The 15,808-nt window shown below is 40.5% G+C and overlaps 1 protein-coding gene across 3 annotated transcripts in view; it reads left to right on the top strand.

The window, feature by feature from the left end:
- pex5 (peroxisomal biogenesis factor 5) overlaps positions 1 to 14,840 on the top strand; it is a 38,865-nt gene extending 24,025 nt beyond the window's left edge. For 2 of the 3 annotated variants that reach the window (XM_034174474.1, XM_034174473.1), the window contains 8 exons: positions 5,579 to 5,662; positions 9,491 to 9,610; positions 9,789 to 9,932; positions 10,127 to 10,197; positions 10,528 to 10,749; positions 10,836 to 11,001; positions 11,107 to 11,264; positions 14,519 to 14,840. In XM_034174474.1, coding sequence (XP_034030365.1) covers positions 5,579 to 5,662; positions 9,491 to 9,610; positions 9,789 to 9,932; positions 10,127 to 10,197; positions 10,528 to 10,749; positions 10,836 to 11,001; positions 11,107 to 11,264; positions 14,519 to 14,771 — 1,218 coding nt within the window. In that variant the 3' untranslated portion in view covers positions 14,772 to 14,840. Of the gene's footprint in view, positions 1 to 5,064; positions 5,179 to 5,578; positions 5,663 to 9,490; positions 9,611 to 9,788; positions 9,933 to 10,126; positions 10,198 to 10,527; positions 10,750 to 10,835; positions 11,002 to 11,106; positions 11,265 to 14,518 lie in introns of all 3 variants that reach the window. The other variant, XM_034174475.1, reaches the window with a different exon arrangement.
- The last annotated feature ends 968 nt before the right edge of the window (positions 14,841 to 15,808 follow it).

The raw sequence follows: 15,808 nt of genomic DNA, 5'->3' as shown, positions 1-15,808 counted from the left end.
AAATTGTCTATATGTCAGTGGCTATATTTGTCTTGGCTACACTAAAATCAAAAGCAGAACCAACAGTTTATTCATTTTAAGATGTTTATGTACATATATCTATTTAAACAGTTTGTCATAAAAGTTGTGAAAATATCATGATGCATAATATTCAACATTTGATTTTACAGAGTGAAATTATATATTTATTGAAGTTTATTAACAACTTCTGCAATTACTGTTTTAGGCATTTTATGGACATTCACCGTTGTTGTCAAATGAAAAAAAAAAAAATAGTTGTGATTCTACAGTTATATAAATGAGGCCCTTGGAGTTGGTTCCTGCATGCTGCACCATGACTGCTCGCTGCTCCTAGAGGTTGGATTGTGTTTAACTCTAATTTGTGAATATATTGCGATAAATGCAGAAGACTCATTTTCCCATGGAATCAACAAAGTATGTGGAAGAAGACAGCCTCTATTTTCATTGTCCATATTGTCATTGTACATATATACTCGTACAATGAAATTTGTCCTCTGGAATTTACCCATCCTAATTACAGTTAGACACAATCCAACCACTTGAAACAGTGGGAAGCCTATAGAGTTACATATGTAACTCTATGCGGCAGCCAGATTCTGGTGCCTTGGGAACCAACTTCAGATGTAGAGACTCTACCTTGGTCAGTGGCAGAGAAAGGTGCAGACCCCAAATAAGCATGTTTTTTGATTGTGGGAGGAAATCAGACTACCTGGAGGAGAAAGCCACACAGATGCTGAGAAAACATGTAAAGGTCACACAGAAAGATGGGAAGCGATCCCACGACCTTCTTACTATGAGGTATCAGTGCTAACCACTAATCCACCGTGCCACTGGGACTCATGTATTTACAAATATGAGTAAGATTATTGCATGAATGAATGGATTGGAATTAACTTCTTTACTCATATTTCTGTCATAATCACATTAATTATGTTCTTCTTCTTGTTGATTGCCAACTTACCAGTTGTGGTTTATTTGCTGAGACTCTGCGCTTTGCTGTTTGGCTGTCTTTATGAGCCCTCTTGCCTTGCTACCAGTGGATTTGTGTGTTTGGTGCTTAGCTGTAACATTTCTGTCTTTGTGATAGTTCTTTGTTGTGCTTTTGTTTTATCTGTTATTCTTCGTATGGCCAAAGCACATGGTTACCCCACTGAATCTAGTCTACTTAATGTTATTTCCAATAATCAAAAAATGTGTGGGGTATTTTTTTCCTTACCAGATTTCCTGTGCTTGCTCAGGGAGTGGATAAAGTTTGACGTTACTCATATGAAGCGCCTTGGGGTGACGTGATGTGGTGCTGTATGATTTAATTGAATTCTTGATTACTATTTCGCAAGCATCCAGGTGACCTGACGAAATGTTTTTATTTTAAAAAAAACTTTGACACATTTGAGCTATTTTCCATAATTGCCATAGATTTACAGCAAACAACTTCCAGGTTGTTGACACAGTCTCTGCTGCATATGGACAAGTTCTTTATGTCAGCAATAGATCTTTTGGTCACCCCCCGGTCTTAAATGCAGTTTCCATCAAATAACACTTTTCTTTGCACTGCACTGCCTCATTTAAATCAAAATCCCATGCTCTTGTGCCGCCTCCTCTAGTTTTACAGACTGCACTTGGCACAAAAATATCAAACGGATTGAAAAAGTGTGTTTCAGTTCCGTGGAAATACAAACTCATACTGGTTCTTGGATCCATACATAAATGATATCCTGCAAATGTATATGTCATTATGGACTCATGGCACTGTCATTTTTATTTATTTACAGTAGTGTTCAGAATAATAGTAGTGCAATGTGACTAAAAAGATTAATCCAGGTTTTGAGTATATTTCTTATTGTTACATGGGAAACAAGGTACCAGTAGAGTCAGTAGATTCTCACAAATCCAACAAGACCAAGCATTCATGATATGCACACTCTTAAGGCTATGAAATTTGGCTATTAGTAAAAAAAAGTAGAAAAGGGGGTGTTCACAATAATAGTAGCATCTGCTGTTGACGCTACAAACTCAAAACTATTATGTTCAAACTGCTTTTTTAGCAATCCTGTGAATCACTAAACTAGTATTTAGTTGTATAACCACAGTTTTTCATGATTTCTTCACATCTGCGAGGCATTAATTTTGTTGGTTTGGAACCAAGATTTTGCTCGTTTACTAGTGTGCTTGGTGTCAGTCTTGTTGAAACACCCATTTCAAGGGCATGTCCTCTTCAGCATAAGGCAACATGACCTCTTCAAGTATTTTGACATATCCAAACTGATCCATGATACCTGGTATGCGATATATAGGCCCATCACCATAGTAGGAGAAACATGCTCATATCATGATGCTTGAACCACCATGCTTCACTGTCTTCACTGTGAACTGTGGCTTGAATTCAGAGTTTGGGGGTCGTCTCACAAACTGTCTGTGGCCCTTGCACCCAAAAAGAACAATTTTACTCTCATCAGTCCACAAAATATTCCTCCATTTCTCTTTAGGCCAGTTGATGTGTTCTTTGGCAAATTGTAACCTCTTCTGCACATCTTTTATTTAACAGAGGGACTTAGCGGGGGATTCTTGCAAATAAATTAGCTTCACACAGGCGTCTTCTAACTGTCACAGCACTTACAGGTAACTCCAGACTGTCTTTGATCACCCTGGAGATGATCAATGGTTGAGCCTTTGCCATTCTGGTTATTCTTCTATCCATTTTGATGGTTGTTTTCTTCCACGCGTCTCTGTTTTTTTTTTTTTTTTTTTTTTTTTTTTTTTGTCCATTTTAAAGCATCATTGTAGATGAACAGCCTATAATTTTTTGCACCTGGGTATAAGTTTTCCCCTCTCCAATCAACTTTTTAATCAAACTACGCTGTTCTTCTGAACAATGTCTTGAATGTCCCATTTTCCTCAGGCTTTCAAAGAAAAGCATGTTCAACAGGTGCTGGCTTCATCCTTACATAGGGGACACCTGATTCACACCTGTTTGTTCCACAAAATTGACGAACTCACTGACTGAATGCCAACTACCGTTATTGTGAACACCCCCTTTTCTACTTTTTTTTTTTTTCCTAATAGCCCAATTTCATAGCGTTAAGAGTGTGCATATCATGAATGCTTGGTCTTGTTGGATTTGTGAGAATCTACTGAATCTACTGGTACCTTGTTTCCCATGTAACAATAAGAAATATACTCAAAACCTGGATTAATCTTTTTAGTCACATAGCACTACTGTTATTCTGAATACTGCTGTATATACAATATAGCATTGTGTCCTATATAAAGGCCCGGTCACACGGCACTAATTAAGGACACCGAAGCCAAAACAAGAAATCCTGACTTACATTGACTTTTGAAGACATTGTTTAACCGTCGTCCAGCTTAGTTTCTGTAGCTGGCGCTTCATCAGAACTGTTGAAAAACGTGAATGAATCCTCACAACAACTTCAGTTCGTCCGTAATCCGTTTTGCTTTCGGTCTTGACGGTTTCTCATCGTTTGCGTAGTTCTCATACCATCAGCGTGCCGTTTGATTGTTGTCCATCTTCATCCAACCTCCAGCCTCTCTTTCTCTCCCTCCAGCCTCTCAACGTCTCTGGCTGTTACGTGCATGTGCGCACACATGTTGTCAAGACAATGCAGCTGCAGCGAGTCTGTGCTGTCACAGACTCCCAGCAGAAATGGCCACATGCTGGCGATTAGTTTTGATTTTGTTTATAAGCGTCAAGGTCGCCGTTTGCTTTGTTTTTCTTTTGTTAGTTTCAGTTTCGTTTCGGTCTTTTATGCGAGCTGCACTTGCAGGCTTTTTGGTGATGGGACTCATTTGTCCACTTTTTCGTGATGATTTGTGACTTTGGGACTTTTTTCCTTCGTTCAGCTAATGCCGTGTGACCGGGCCTAATGGATCATACTTGTCGATGCTAGGAATCACATTTTATGATAACGGATGTCCAAAATAATGAATGAGTAAAACAAATGAAACATATACATTCAACCAAAGAGTTTCATATGAATGTTTAACCTTGACCTGGGGCCATTCCTGTTGGGAAGCAAGCATGCCTAGTGTGCCATCTCAGTTGAATTAAATCACACAGTAATTGGTACATTTTCATACAACCTAAACCAGAAAATGTTGGGACAGCATGGAAATGGAGGGAGGAAAGAAAACTAATATATAAGGCTGACCGTGTGTGTGTGTGTGTGTGTTCGATATGCACAGCCACAGTAATTAAGCAATCAACACCAAAGTTGCTATGGTGGCTGGGGGCACCAAGGGGGAGGTCACTGGGGCTCTTAGGTTGAAAGTGTATGTGTGCTTTAATTAGAATCATGACCTGGTCACTAGAGCCCTTATTTTCACAGTTCACGTGGTACTCAGGTCAGGTAGGAAACATCACACTTTACTTAGTACGTACTAGCAGCTGGCTAGGGTGCACTTTAATTAGAGTCAGAATGGGCCAGTGTGCCTGCATGCAAGTTAAAGCATACATTTTGCAATTATGCCTCCCAGGAAGTCGCAGGGTCAGTGACTGAAACTGCTGGCTTCATCCTTAAATAGGGGACACCTGATTCACACCTGTTTGTTCCACAAAATTGACGAACTCACTGACTGAATGCCACACTACTATTATTGTGAACACCCCTTTTCTACTTTTTTTTTTTTTTTTTTTTTTACTAATAGCCCAATTTCATAGCCTTGAGTGTGCATATCATGAATGCTTGGTCTTGTTGGATTTGTGAGAATCTACTAAGAAATATACTCAAAACCTGGATTAATCTTTTTGGTCACATAGCACTACTATTATTCTGAACACTACTGTATTTATTTTTGCCTCCATCTTTAAGATGTACTGTATTCATTTTATTTATATATTTTTATTTATAGTATTTCCTCAATTAACTGTCATTCATCTATTTCTCCCACAACTTATACCCTATACTCCTCACCCCCTGAAAACAACAATAAAAAAACAACAACAAACAAACCCTTGCCAACTGTCCTTCCTCTTGAAAACATCTTCCCATTCCCCACTGCCACCCTCCTCACCTGCTGCCATAGTTCTTGATGGAGACAGGGGGAGGGAGTCTTCCTTTGGAAACCCCAGAGGGGAATGAGAAGATTGAGAAAGATAATGCTAAACAGGCGCAGCAGTGGGCCAAGGTCGTCAGGCAGGTAGGACCTCTGAGGTCATGTCAATGCCATGTAGTGTAGCTTTCAACTGGTTACTGGTCTGTTTGGAATTTCAGACACTTGTTTGTTTGTTTTTTGTTTTACTGTAGACCCAGCCATTGATGTTATTGGATTTAATCCAGTAAGATTTGTTACCAGTGTAATTCATAAAAAGTAATACACACTTGATATTTCATTCTGTTTTTGGTTTTAACTCAAGTGTATTTTCCCTTTTTAGGAACAGCAGGAAAAAAAAGCTTTTCTATGTTCTTCTGGCATTCTTTCATCTTTTCCTCCTGTCCATCCATATCCACCCATACATGTTCTCCTGTTTCACTATCCTATTTCATTTGCAACCACATGCACACACCAGCTAATCATTGTTCTTAATTCTCTCCTTCAGGTGTCAGAGGAGTCAGCTGAAGCCTGGGTTGATGAGTTCACCACACCAGGGCCAGATTTCCAACAAGCCAAAGCTGCAGTGGAGGTGAGACATATATCAGCAGTAACTGGCACTGCAAAATCCACTGTACTACAGTGCTACATTGCAGGAAACAAGCGATTGTCCTTTTGCATATAACAATTTTTGCATCCTGCTTACATTTTTGTTGGAATTATTGATGTACAATGCATCCAAAGCTTCACTTTTTCCACATTTTGTTGTGTTACAGCCTTATTCTCAAAATTCTACTCAAGTACCCGATAATGACAACATGATAAAAGCTTTTTTTGAAATTTTTGCAGATTTATTAAAAAATAAAAGCTAAGAAATCACATGTACGTAAGTATTCACATCCTTTGATCAATACTTTGTGGATGCACCTTTAGTAGCAATTACACCCTCAAGTCTTCTTGAATATGATGCCACAAGCTTGGCGCACCTATCTTTGGACAGTTTTGCCCATTCCTCTTTGCAGCACCTCTCAAGTTCTATCAGGTTTGATGGGGAGTGTCGGAGCGCAGCCAGTTTCAGATCTTTCCAGAGATGTTCAATCAGATTCAGGTTTGAGCTCTGTCTGGGCCACTCAAAGACATTCAGAGTTGTCCTGAAGCCACTCCTTTGATATCTTGGCTGTGTGCTTAGGGTCATTGTCCTGCTGAAAGATGAACCATCACCCCAGTCTGAGGTCAAGAGCACTCTGGAGCAGATTTTTATCCAGGATGTCTCTGTACATTGTTGCATTCATCTTTCCCTCAATCCTGAGCAGTGTTGCCACAGTTACTTTGAAAAAGTAATCCAATTACTGATTACTGATTACTCCTTGAAAAAGTAACTTAGTTACTTTACTGATTACTCAATTGTAAAAGTAACTAAGTTAGATTACTAGTTACTTTTTTAGTTACTTTCCCCAGCTGCCGACAACAACCCACGTCAACATGACGATGATACCTGTTTTGCCAAAACTCACTTTATAGTCACCCTTTCTTGACTTCAATGAAAATAAATACTTGTTTTATAAAAAGTAAAATAAAGACCTCTTTCTTGACCTCATATTTAACTGTTGACAGCACTGTAACAGTAAAACTTGCAATTTCAAACCTACATTGTTTATAAATGTAACTATTAAATTCTAACATTTTTCTAACATTTAAATTCTCTCTAAACATTTTACTTGTCGAAATTATTATTATTTTAAGCAATATTAGTAGTTGTAGTAAAAAACGGCTTCAAAACTGGACCTTTAATCTAGGGGTGTTGTGGGGGAGGGGGGCACATCCTTGCCCCATGCCCCCATTCCATCTGGATTCGCCCCTGCTTTGGCGTTTGAGCACAAAGAATGGATAACATTTATTAATGCAGAAAACAGGACCAGATTTACAGGTAAGAAAGTTTTATTGTGTTTTCACATCATGTGGTCCTCAGAAAGAGAGTTTAGGTGCATTTGAGTGGAAAATAGTGTTAGTTGTTGACGCATCGCGGAGGATCAGCTGTTTTTAACGAGACGATACGGAGCGGCTCAGCTCAGAATTCTAAATAAAGGAGGGAAAAAAGTATAAAAATGTCTTTGTAAAGCTCAGTGCAGGTGTGCTGATCACCGCGCTTTAAGTGGTGAGGACGAGTCGAGCAGCTGCAAAAAACCGTGGATGAAAAGCTCACAGCTCGCTTAAAGTGGGCAGTTCAGTCGAACCCCGACCCCCTGCCCACGGACCAAGTTTAATGCTGCTATCGACCCACAATGAAAAATAATAGTAACGCACAGTGACATTGAGAAGTAACTTTAATCTGATTACTGATTTGGAAAGATTAACGCCTTAGATTACTCGTTACTAAAAAAAGTGGTCAGATTAGAGTAACACGTTACTAAGTAACGCGTTACCGGCATCACTGGTCCTGAGCCACTGAAAACATCCCCACATGATGCTGCCACCACCATGCTTCACTGTAGGGATGGTGCCTGGTTTCCTCCAAACATGACACCTGGCATTTACACCAAAGAGTTCAATCTTTGTCTCATCAGACCAGAGAATTTTGTTCCTCATGGTCCGAGTGTCCTTCAGGTGCCTTTTGGCAACCTCCAGTCAGGCTGCCCATGTACCTTTTAATAAGGAGTGGCTTCTGTCTGGCCACTCTACCATACAGGCCTGATTGGTGGATTGCTGCAGAGATTGTTGTCCTTCTGAAAGATTCTCCTCTCTCCATAGAGGAATGCTGGAGCTCTGGCAAAGTGAGCATTGGGTTCTTGGTCACCTCCCTGACTAATGTCCTTCTCCCCCGATCGCTCAGTTTAGACAGGTGCCCAGCTCTAGGAAGAGTCCTGGTGGATCCGAACTTCGTCCATTTATGGATGATGGAGGCCACTGTCCTCATTGGGACCTTCAAAGCAGTAGAAATGTTTCTGTACCCTTCCCCAAGATTTGTGCCTCAAGTCAATCCTGTCTCTGAGTCTACAGATGATTCCTTTGACTTCATGTATGGTTTGTACTCTGACATGCACTGTCAGCTGAGACTTTATATGTAGATAGGTGTGTGTCTTTCCAAATTATGTCCATTCAACTGAATTTACCCCAGATGGACATCAATTAAGCTGTAGAAACATCTCAAGGATAATCAGTGGAAACAGGATGCACCCAAGGGTGCAATTTAGAACTAGAAATTGGGTGGGACAAAGTGCGACACCTGCAGGGCTGAAGCCCATAGGCCGGGGGTCTGGGGCCGGCTTTAGGCCCCCAGAAGCCAATGGTTTCTAGATAAGCTCAGATGCATTCTGAGCATCCAGAACAGTAATTTTAATGTTTTGAGAAGACCATAAAGTGGACACCATTTGACTTATGCAATTTGAAACTGTGGAAATAAGTACTTTATTCTGAGAATAGCCAGCATTGATTTTATTAACATCCTGGTGTAAATAAGGTATCACCACATGTGTAGAACTCAAAAAGAATGATAGGTTGAGTTTTCATTAAAAAAAAAAAAACAACTGCAATGTGGTAAAATGTATTCATAAATATGAAAGGACAGGCTCTTAATAATTATTAACTATCGCATACTGTATTTTTTTTTCTCAAGACTTGTTTTTGCATAAGTTTGAAAAAACAACAGATCATAAGTTTAGGATAAATTACTTATCATGAATTTAATTTTCGAAGTGACACTAATGACAACACTCATACTGACCATAATTTCGCTTGCATAGACTGATTTTGTAGATCAAGCAATAATTGCAGATGGGCTTTCTGAGGTCCCAGATAGCTTTTCTGATTTCCTTTTCTAACTTTCAGAATTTAGTAAATTAGCACATGGTCCATTGATACTTGTGTAGACACTACTCCCTAGAGGCAACTATTTTTGGTTTCAAATCTGGGCAAATTCCGAATGTGACAAACAAGAAACAGGTGTTGTAAACAAGTCAGTGCTGCTAAAAATACAAACTTGCAGAAACAAAGATACTATTCTGACATGGTTTTGCACATAAGACTGACATAGCATGTTTCAAGTACACACATATATGTCAGAAGGGGGGGGTGGGTATACCATATTCTGTCCCCCCTAGTTGAAAAGGTGGGGGGACATGTCCCCCTATCCCCCACCAAATTGCACCCATGGATGCACCGAAGCTCAATTTTGAGATTCATGGCAAAGGCTGTGAATACTTAGGTATTTGTGATTTCTTAATTTTTATTTTTAATACATTTGCAAAAATCTCAAAAGAAAACTTTTTTTTTTTCGCATTGTCATTGTGGGGTATTGTGTGTAGAATTTTTTAGGAAAAAATGACTTAAATCCCTTGTTGGAATAAGGCTGGAACTTAAAATGTAGAATAAGTGAAGTGCTGTGAATACTTTCTGGATGTACTGTATGTGTGACTGTCATCAGAGTGATGTGGATTTTTGGGAGAAGCTGCAGCAGGAGTGGGAGGAGATGGCTAAGAGGGATGCAGAGAGCCATCCGTGGCTTTCTGATTTTGATCAGCTACTCAGCACATCATATGACAAGGTACCTGTTAACCTGCTAAGTGCAGACACAGACTGGCTGCCTGAGGATTTCAGTATTTTAGACATTGTTGATCTCTAAAAGCACAGTTTGGTATTGCTTTTTATGCACCGAATTTGCTTTCCCCTGGATCATTCCCTCATTAAAATTTGAGCAACCTGAAGCTTTATGTTTGTTCCAGGGGTACCAGTTTGAGGAGGACAACCCATATCTATCCCACGCTAACCCTCTGACTGAAGGAGTGAAGAGGATGGAGGCGGGTGATATTCCTGGAGCTGTGCGGTTGTTTGAAAGTGCAGTCCAAAGAGAACCAGACAACCAGCTGGTATGACTCTTGAAGCCCCTGAAGGTTTTGTTTGCTTTCTTTATATTTATAGCCTTCCCACTTTTGATCGCATTTCGCACAATAATTACTGAAATTAAATCTCTCTGGTAACAGTCATCACCTTCGTTTTTAGCTTGAGTGTCTTCCTGCAGGAATCTCTTGTGCTGGTGTAAATGTCTGTGTTTGGATTTCAGGCTTGGCAATATTTGGGAACCTGTCAGGCAGAAAATGAGCAAGAATTTGCTGCCATCAGCGCCCTCCGCAGGTTAGAAACCAGAATAAATTGATTGGAAAAAATTATAATATAAAGAGGATATCTGAGTGTTGGCAGTTCTGATGTTGAGGATAGAGAGATGTTTGCACATGTACCCTGTGTGAATGAAAGGCAGTAGTGTTCAAGGTATTCCTCGATTAGATCTTATTCATATGTAATGATATTAGTAATGGTGCTCATTGGCTATATGTTGTAGCGTCTTTCTCAGTGCCTCCTGAGTGAAAATGTCTAGTTTAGTCAAATTTATTTGTTTTTAAAAGTTTTCTTTGCAGTAGACAGTGTCAGCTTTTTTCATCTCTCATTCCACTTTTCATTCATCAGATGTATAGAATTGAAGAAAGACAACCTCACTGCTCTGATGGCATTGGCTGTCAGTTTCACCAACGAATCACTACACAAGCAGGCCTGTGAGACTCTTCGAGATTGGCTAAAACACAATCCCAAATACCACTCAGTCTGGGAGCAAGGTGAGCGTGAACATCTGAAGGATGGTGCCAATGAAAAAGAGAGGGAGATAGACAGGTTTGGATCACTACTGCCAGAGTGAGTTGTCACTTTTATACACTTACCGGACACTGAGCAGTCTCTACTTCGTCTGACAGCTTCTTATGATCTGTCTTTCTGTGCAGGTCACTGTTTAATCGCGTTCAGTCCCTGTTTTTGCATGCCGCTAACTCGGACCCATCCCATGTGGACCCCCAGCTGCAGTGTGGCCTGGGAGTACTCTTCAACCTCAGTGGGGAGTACGACAAGGCGGTGGACTGTTTCAGCGCTGCTCTTTCTGTCACACCACAGGTTTTCTGAAAAACCATTTCCACCTCACTGCTATGTTCCCTCTACATGTCCTGTGTTTCTCTAAGCCCCCCCCCCCCCCCCCCCCCTTGTTTCTGTCTCTGACAGGACTACCTACTGTGGAATAAGTTGGGTGCTACGCTGGCAAATGGAAGCCGCTCAGAGGAGGCAGTTGCAGCCTATAGAAGAGCTCTGGAACTACAGCCAGGTTTTGTCCGCAGTCGCTACAATTTGGGAATCAGCTGTGTCAACTTAGGAGCGCACAGGTGATTCTGAGTTTTTTTGTTTTTTTTTTTAAGATATGTTTTTTGTCTGATTAAAAATATATGTGGGAGGTAAATGTGGCAGTTTGTAGCCTAAAATTTCTATAAATTAATAATAATAATAAAATATAACACAATGCTAAGATACCCATAGCCATATGAACCATTAAACCATTACTTAAAAAGCCATCACTTGACCCAGCTATCTTAGCTAATTATAGGCCAATCTCCAACCTTCCTTTTCTCTCAAAAATTCTTGAAAGGGTAGTTGTAAAACAGCTAACTGATCATCTGCAGAGGAATGGTCTATTTGAAGAGTTTCAGTCAGGTTTTAGAATTCATCATAGTACAGAAACAGCATTAGTGAAGGTTACAAATGATCTTCTTATGGCCTCGGACAGTGGACTCATCTCTGTGCTTGTTCTGTTAGACCTCAGTGCTGCTTTTGATACTGTTGACCATAAAATTTTATTACAGAGATTAGAGCATGCCATAGGTATTAAAGGCACTGCGCTGCGGTGGTTTGAATCATATTTGTCTAATAGATTACAATTTGTTCATGTAAATGGGGAATCTTCTTCACAGACTAAAGTTAATTATGGAGTTCCACAAGGTTCTGTGCTAGGACCAATTTTATTCACTTTATACATGCTTCCCTTAGGTAGTATTATTAGACGGTATTGCTTAAATTTTCATTGTTACGCAGATGATACCCAGCTTTATCTATCCATGAAGCCAGAGGACACACACCAATTAGCTAAACTGCAGGATTGTCTTACAGACATAAAGACATGGATGACCTCTAATTTCCTGCTTTTAAACTCAGATAAAACTGAAGTTATTGTACTTGGCCCCACAAATCTTAGAAACATGGTGTCTAACCAGATCCTTACTCTGGATGGCATTACCCTGACCTCTAGTAATACTGTGAGAAATCTTGGAGTCATTTTTGATCAGGATATGTCATTCAAAGCGCATATTAAACAAATATGTAGGACTGCTTTTTTGCATTTACGCAATATCTCTAAAATCAGAAAGGTCTTGTCTCAGAGTGATGCTGAAAAACTAATTCATGCATTTATTTCCTCTAGGCTGGACTATTGTAATTCATTATTATCAGGTTGTCCTAAAAGTTCCCTAAAAAGCCTTCAGTTAATTCAAAATGCTGCAGCTAGAGTACTGACGGGGACTAGAAGGAGAGAGCATATCTCACCCATATTGGCCTCTCTTCATTGGCTTCCTGTTAATTCTAGAATACAATTTAAAATTCTTCTTCTTACTTATAAGGTTTTGAATAATCAGGTCCCATCTTATCTTAGGGACCTCGTAGTATCATATCACCCCAATAGAGCGCTTCGCTCTCAGACTGCAGGCTTACTTGTAGTTCCTAGGGTTTGTAAGAGTAGAATGGGAGGCAGAGCCTTCAGCTTTCAGGCTCCTCTCCTGTGGAACCAGCTCCCAATTCAGATCAGGGAGACAGACACCCTCTCTACTTTTAAGATTAGGCTTAAAACTTTCCTTTTTGCTAAAGCTTATAGTTAGGGCTGGATCAGGTGACCCTGAACCATCCCTTAGTTATGCTGCTATAGACGTAGACTGCTGGGGGGTTCCCATGATGCACTGTTTCTTTCTCTTTTTGCTCTGTATGCACCACTCTGCATTTAATCATTAGTGATCGATCTCTGCTCCCCTCCACAGCATGTCTTTTTCCTGGTTCTCTCCCTCAGCCCCAACCAGTCCCAGCAGAAGACTGCCCCTCCCTGAGCCTGGTTCTGCTGGAGGTTTCTTCCTGTTAAAAGGGAGTTTTTCCTTCCCACTGTAGCCAAGTGCTTGCTCACAGGGGGTCGTTTTGACTGTTGGGGTTTTACATAATTATTGTATGGCCTTGCCTTACAATATAAAGCGCCTTGGGGCAACTGTTTGTTGTGATTTGGCGCTATATAAAAAAATAGATTGATTGATTGATTGGTATGAGCATATAATCAATGAAAGCGTGTAGAAGAATGTGACCTTTGACCTCTTAGGTCAAGCTTAGCCTTCTTTGAACTTGTCCAAGGTCTCTGTCTCAAAAATGCTCCCTGTGAATTTGAAGGCCCTCGCAGTAATAGGACAGGAGTTATGCTGAGCACAGACCAATGGGCTGGTGAATGCAAAAACTTCGCAATAGAGCAGCGCAGTCTCGTTTGAGGGCAGGTGCTAAAGGGTTAAAATATGATGCAAATTACGGAATTTCTCTACTTCTGCGGACGGAAACACTGCATTTTCTGAGATTTTGGGCAAATTACATGCAAACAAAGTGAAAATCCAAAGAAAAAGTGACGATGCGGTGGATGTGGACATGTTGCGGTTTGTTTATGACCCAGAGCTCAAATGTGTTGAGGCGGTTGTGCAGGTGAGAGAATACAGCTTCTCTGGTTAGCTGTGTAGGCTAACACCGACATGACATCTCCCATCCCTCTGGTCTTCCTTTCTCCACTGGGAACTGAAAAAAAACTGCACTTTTCGCGAATGCTTCAGTGATTGCAGCCGAAAATAAAAGGGTACACCAGAGTGGCTGTCCTCATAAGTGGTCACATGCCAAGATATCAGGCAGGGTTCAGATGAGACTGCGGTGCCTTATACGTGATGGCCATATTTTGGCCTCAGGTGAGACAGACTTAGATTTAAATACTTTTTATTGTCATTCAGTGTTCACAGTTGTGCACAGAATGAAATTTTGTTGCAATGGACTCAGGACAGGATTAAAATATCTCAAAATATATATAATATGACATACAAGAGTTTAAAAGAATGATGTGAGATGCAATAGTAAAGTGAACTGTGGAGTTGACAGTAGTACAAAAAAAACAAGTAATTTGAAGGTAGACATGAGCAGCATGTTTATAAATAATATAATTTGAATATTCCAAATAAAATGTAACTTCAGGTTTACATAATTAACTTACACCCCTTCAGATAAGATTGACAATCAGTCTGTCTTTACAGATGTGTTTGTGATCAGGGTGGAACACAGGTCTGACAAAAACAGCTTTGTGATGAAACGTGAACCCACATCTTAAAAATAACCACAGGATTGCAACTACAGTCCAGCAAAAAAAAAAAAAATGGAGGAGTGGGGGGATCCTGGTTGGGATGTTGCCTCAGAGTATTTTTTTATTATTATTATTATTATTACAATTTTTTTTTATTTATTTTTTTTATTTATTGTTAATGTTAACTGTTCATCCTGTCCTTGTTGCTTTCCATTTTATCCTCAGGGAAGCAGTGGAGCATTTCCTGGAAGCTCTGTCTCTACAGCGTCAGGCTGCAGGGGATGGCGCAGGAGCGAGAGCGGCAAAGGGCCCAGGCGGCGTTGCAGCCACCATCATGTCAGACAACATCTGGTCCACCCTGCGCATGGCTCTGAGCATGATGGGAGAGAGCTCTCTGTACGCTGCTGCTGACCGACGGGACTTGGACACGTTACTCGCTCACTTCTCCCAGAGGGAAGTGGATGCTGGACCTGAATGAGAACCAGAGCAGGTAGAGCATATCGAGTGTGAATGCGCACTGCTGGGAGGAAAGTGTCTGGGTGAGTGGAATGAAAGGCAAGACTTTTAAATAATTTATGAGTGGACAATAAGAAGAAGCAGGACTTAATGTGATCAAGACATGAAATGTGAGAGGAGTCTCACTGTAATAGGCATGTGTTTTACACACAGTCAGAAGCGTGCAGAGATGATCTCTGTCTTGTAGTTTGAGTCGCTCTGGAGAGAAGCAGCACGAGCTGTTGTGATGTTGGCGCGCACAGGTGATTTCACTGTATTCTATCATCATTTTGTCAAACTTTGTTGATCTAGACAACTATAGTAGAGAAGCTTGAATCTTCGACTGGACTGGGTTGCTTGACGGGAGGACGTTTCGCTTCAAATCGCAGAAGCTTCCTCAGCTAAAATTCTTGCTCTGAATTGTAGAGAAGAATTATTCTTCTCTACAAGAGTCAAGACAGAAGTCAGACCACCAGAGCAAGAATTTTAGCTGAGGAAGCTTCTGCGATTTGAAGCGAAACGTCCTCCCGTCAAGCAACCCAGTCCAGTCGAAGATTCAAGCTTCTCTACTATGGAAACCACCTGGACAACAGAGCCTACACAGAAACATCTAGACAACTGTTTTAATGAAGAGGCAAATTTGATTTGAAATTTGTTTGCAGTGAAGTAAATGAAGAAGAATGAGCAGATCTATATTTTATTGATCACCCGGGGATAGTTGTGTTTTGATTGGCCGCTCAGTGCTCTCCCAGCCTTTCTTCAGTAGTCAGTTGGAGAAAACGCACTACCCTCATGTAGATTTAAGGTACAGTATTTCAGTGACAATAAAAGAGCACTACTCTTTGTGAAAAGTACTCTCAAGAAGAGAGAAGAAGAATTAGGCTGGTCCAGAGCTCCTCTGCATCAGATGTGCTACAATGTCTGCTTTTTTTTTTGTCTCTCTTATTTAATTTGTACAGTAATCAGTTATCAGTTGTTGAATGAACTGACAACCAGCGGGACTGTTACTGACGTGAGGTG

The sequence above is a fragment of the Thalassophryne amazonica genome, chromosome 7 (assembly GCF_902500255.1).
Source record: "Thalassophryne amazonica chromosome 7, fThaAma1.1, whole genome shotgun sequence".
NCBI classification, from domain to species: domain Eukaryota; kingdom Metazoa; phylum Chordata; class Actinopteri; order Batrachoidiformes; family Batrachoididae; genus Thalassophryne; species Thalassophryne amazonica.
This window is presented reverse-complemented; position numbering and strand designations above follow the sequence as displayed.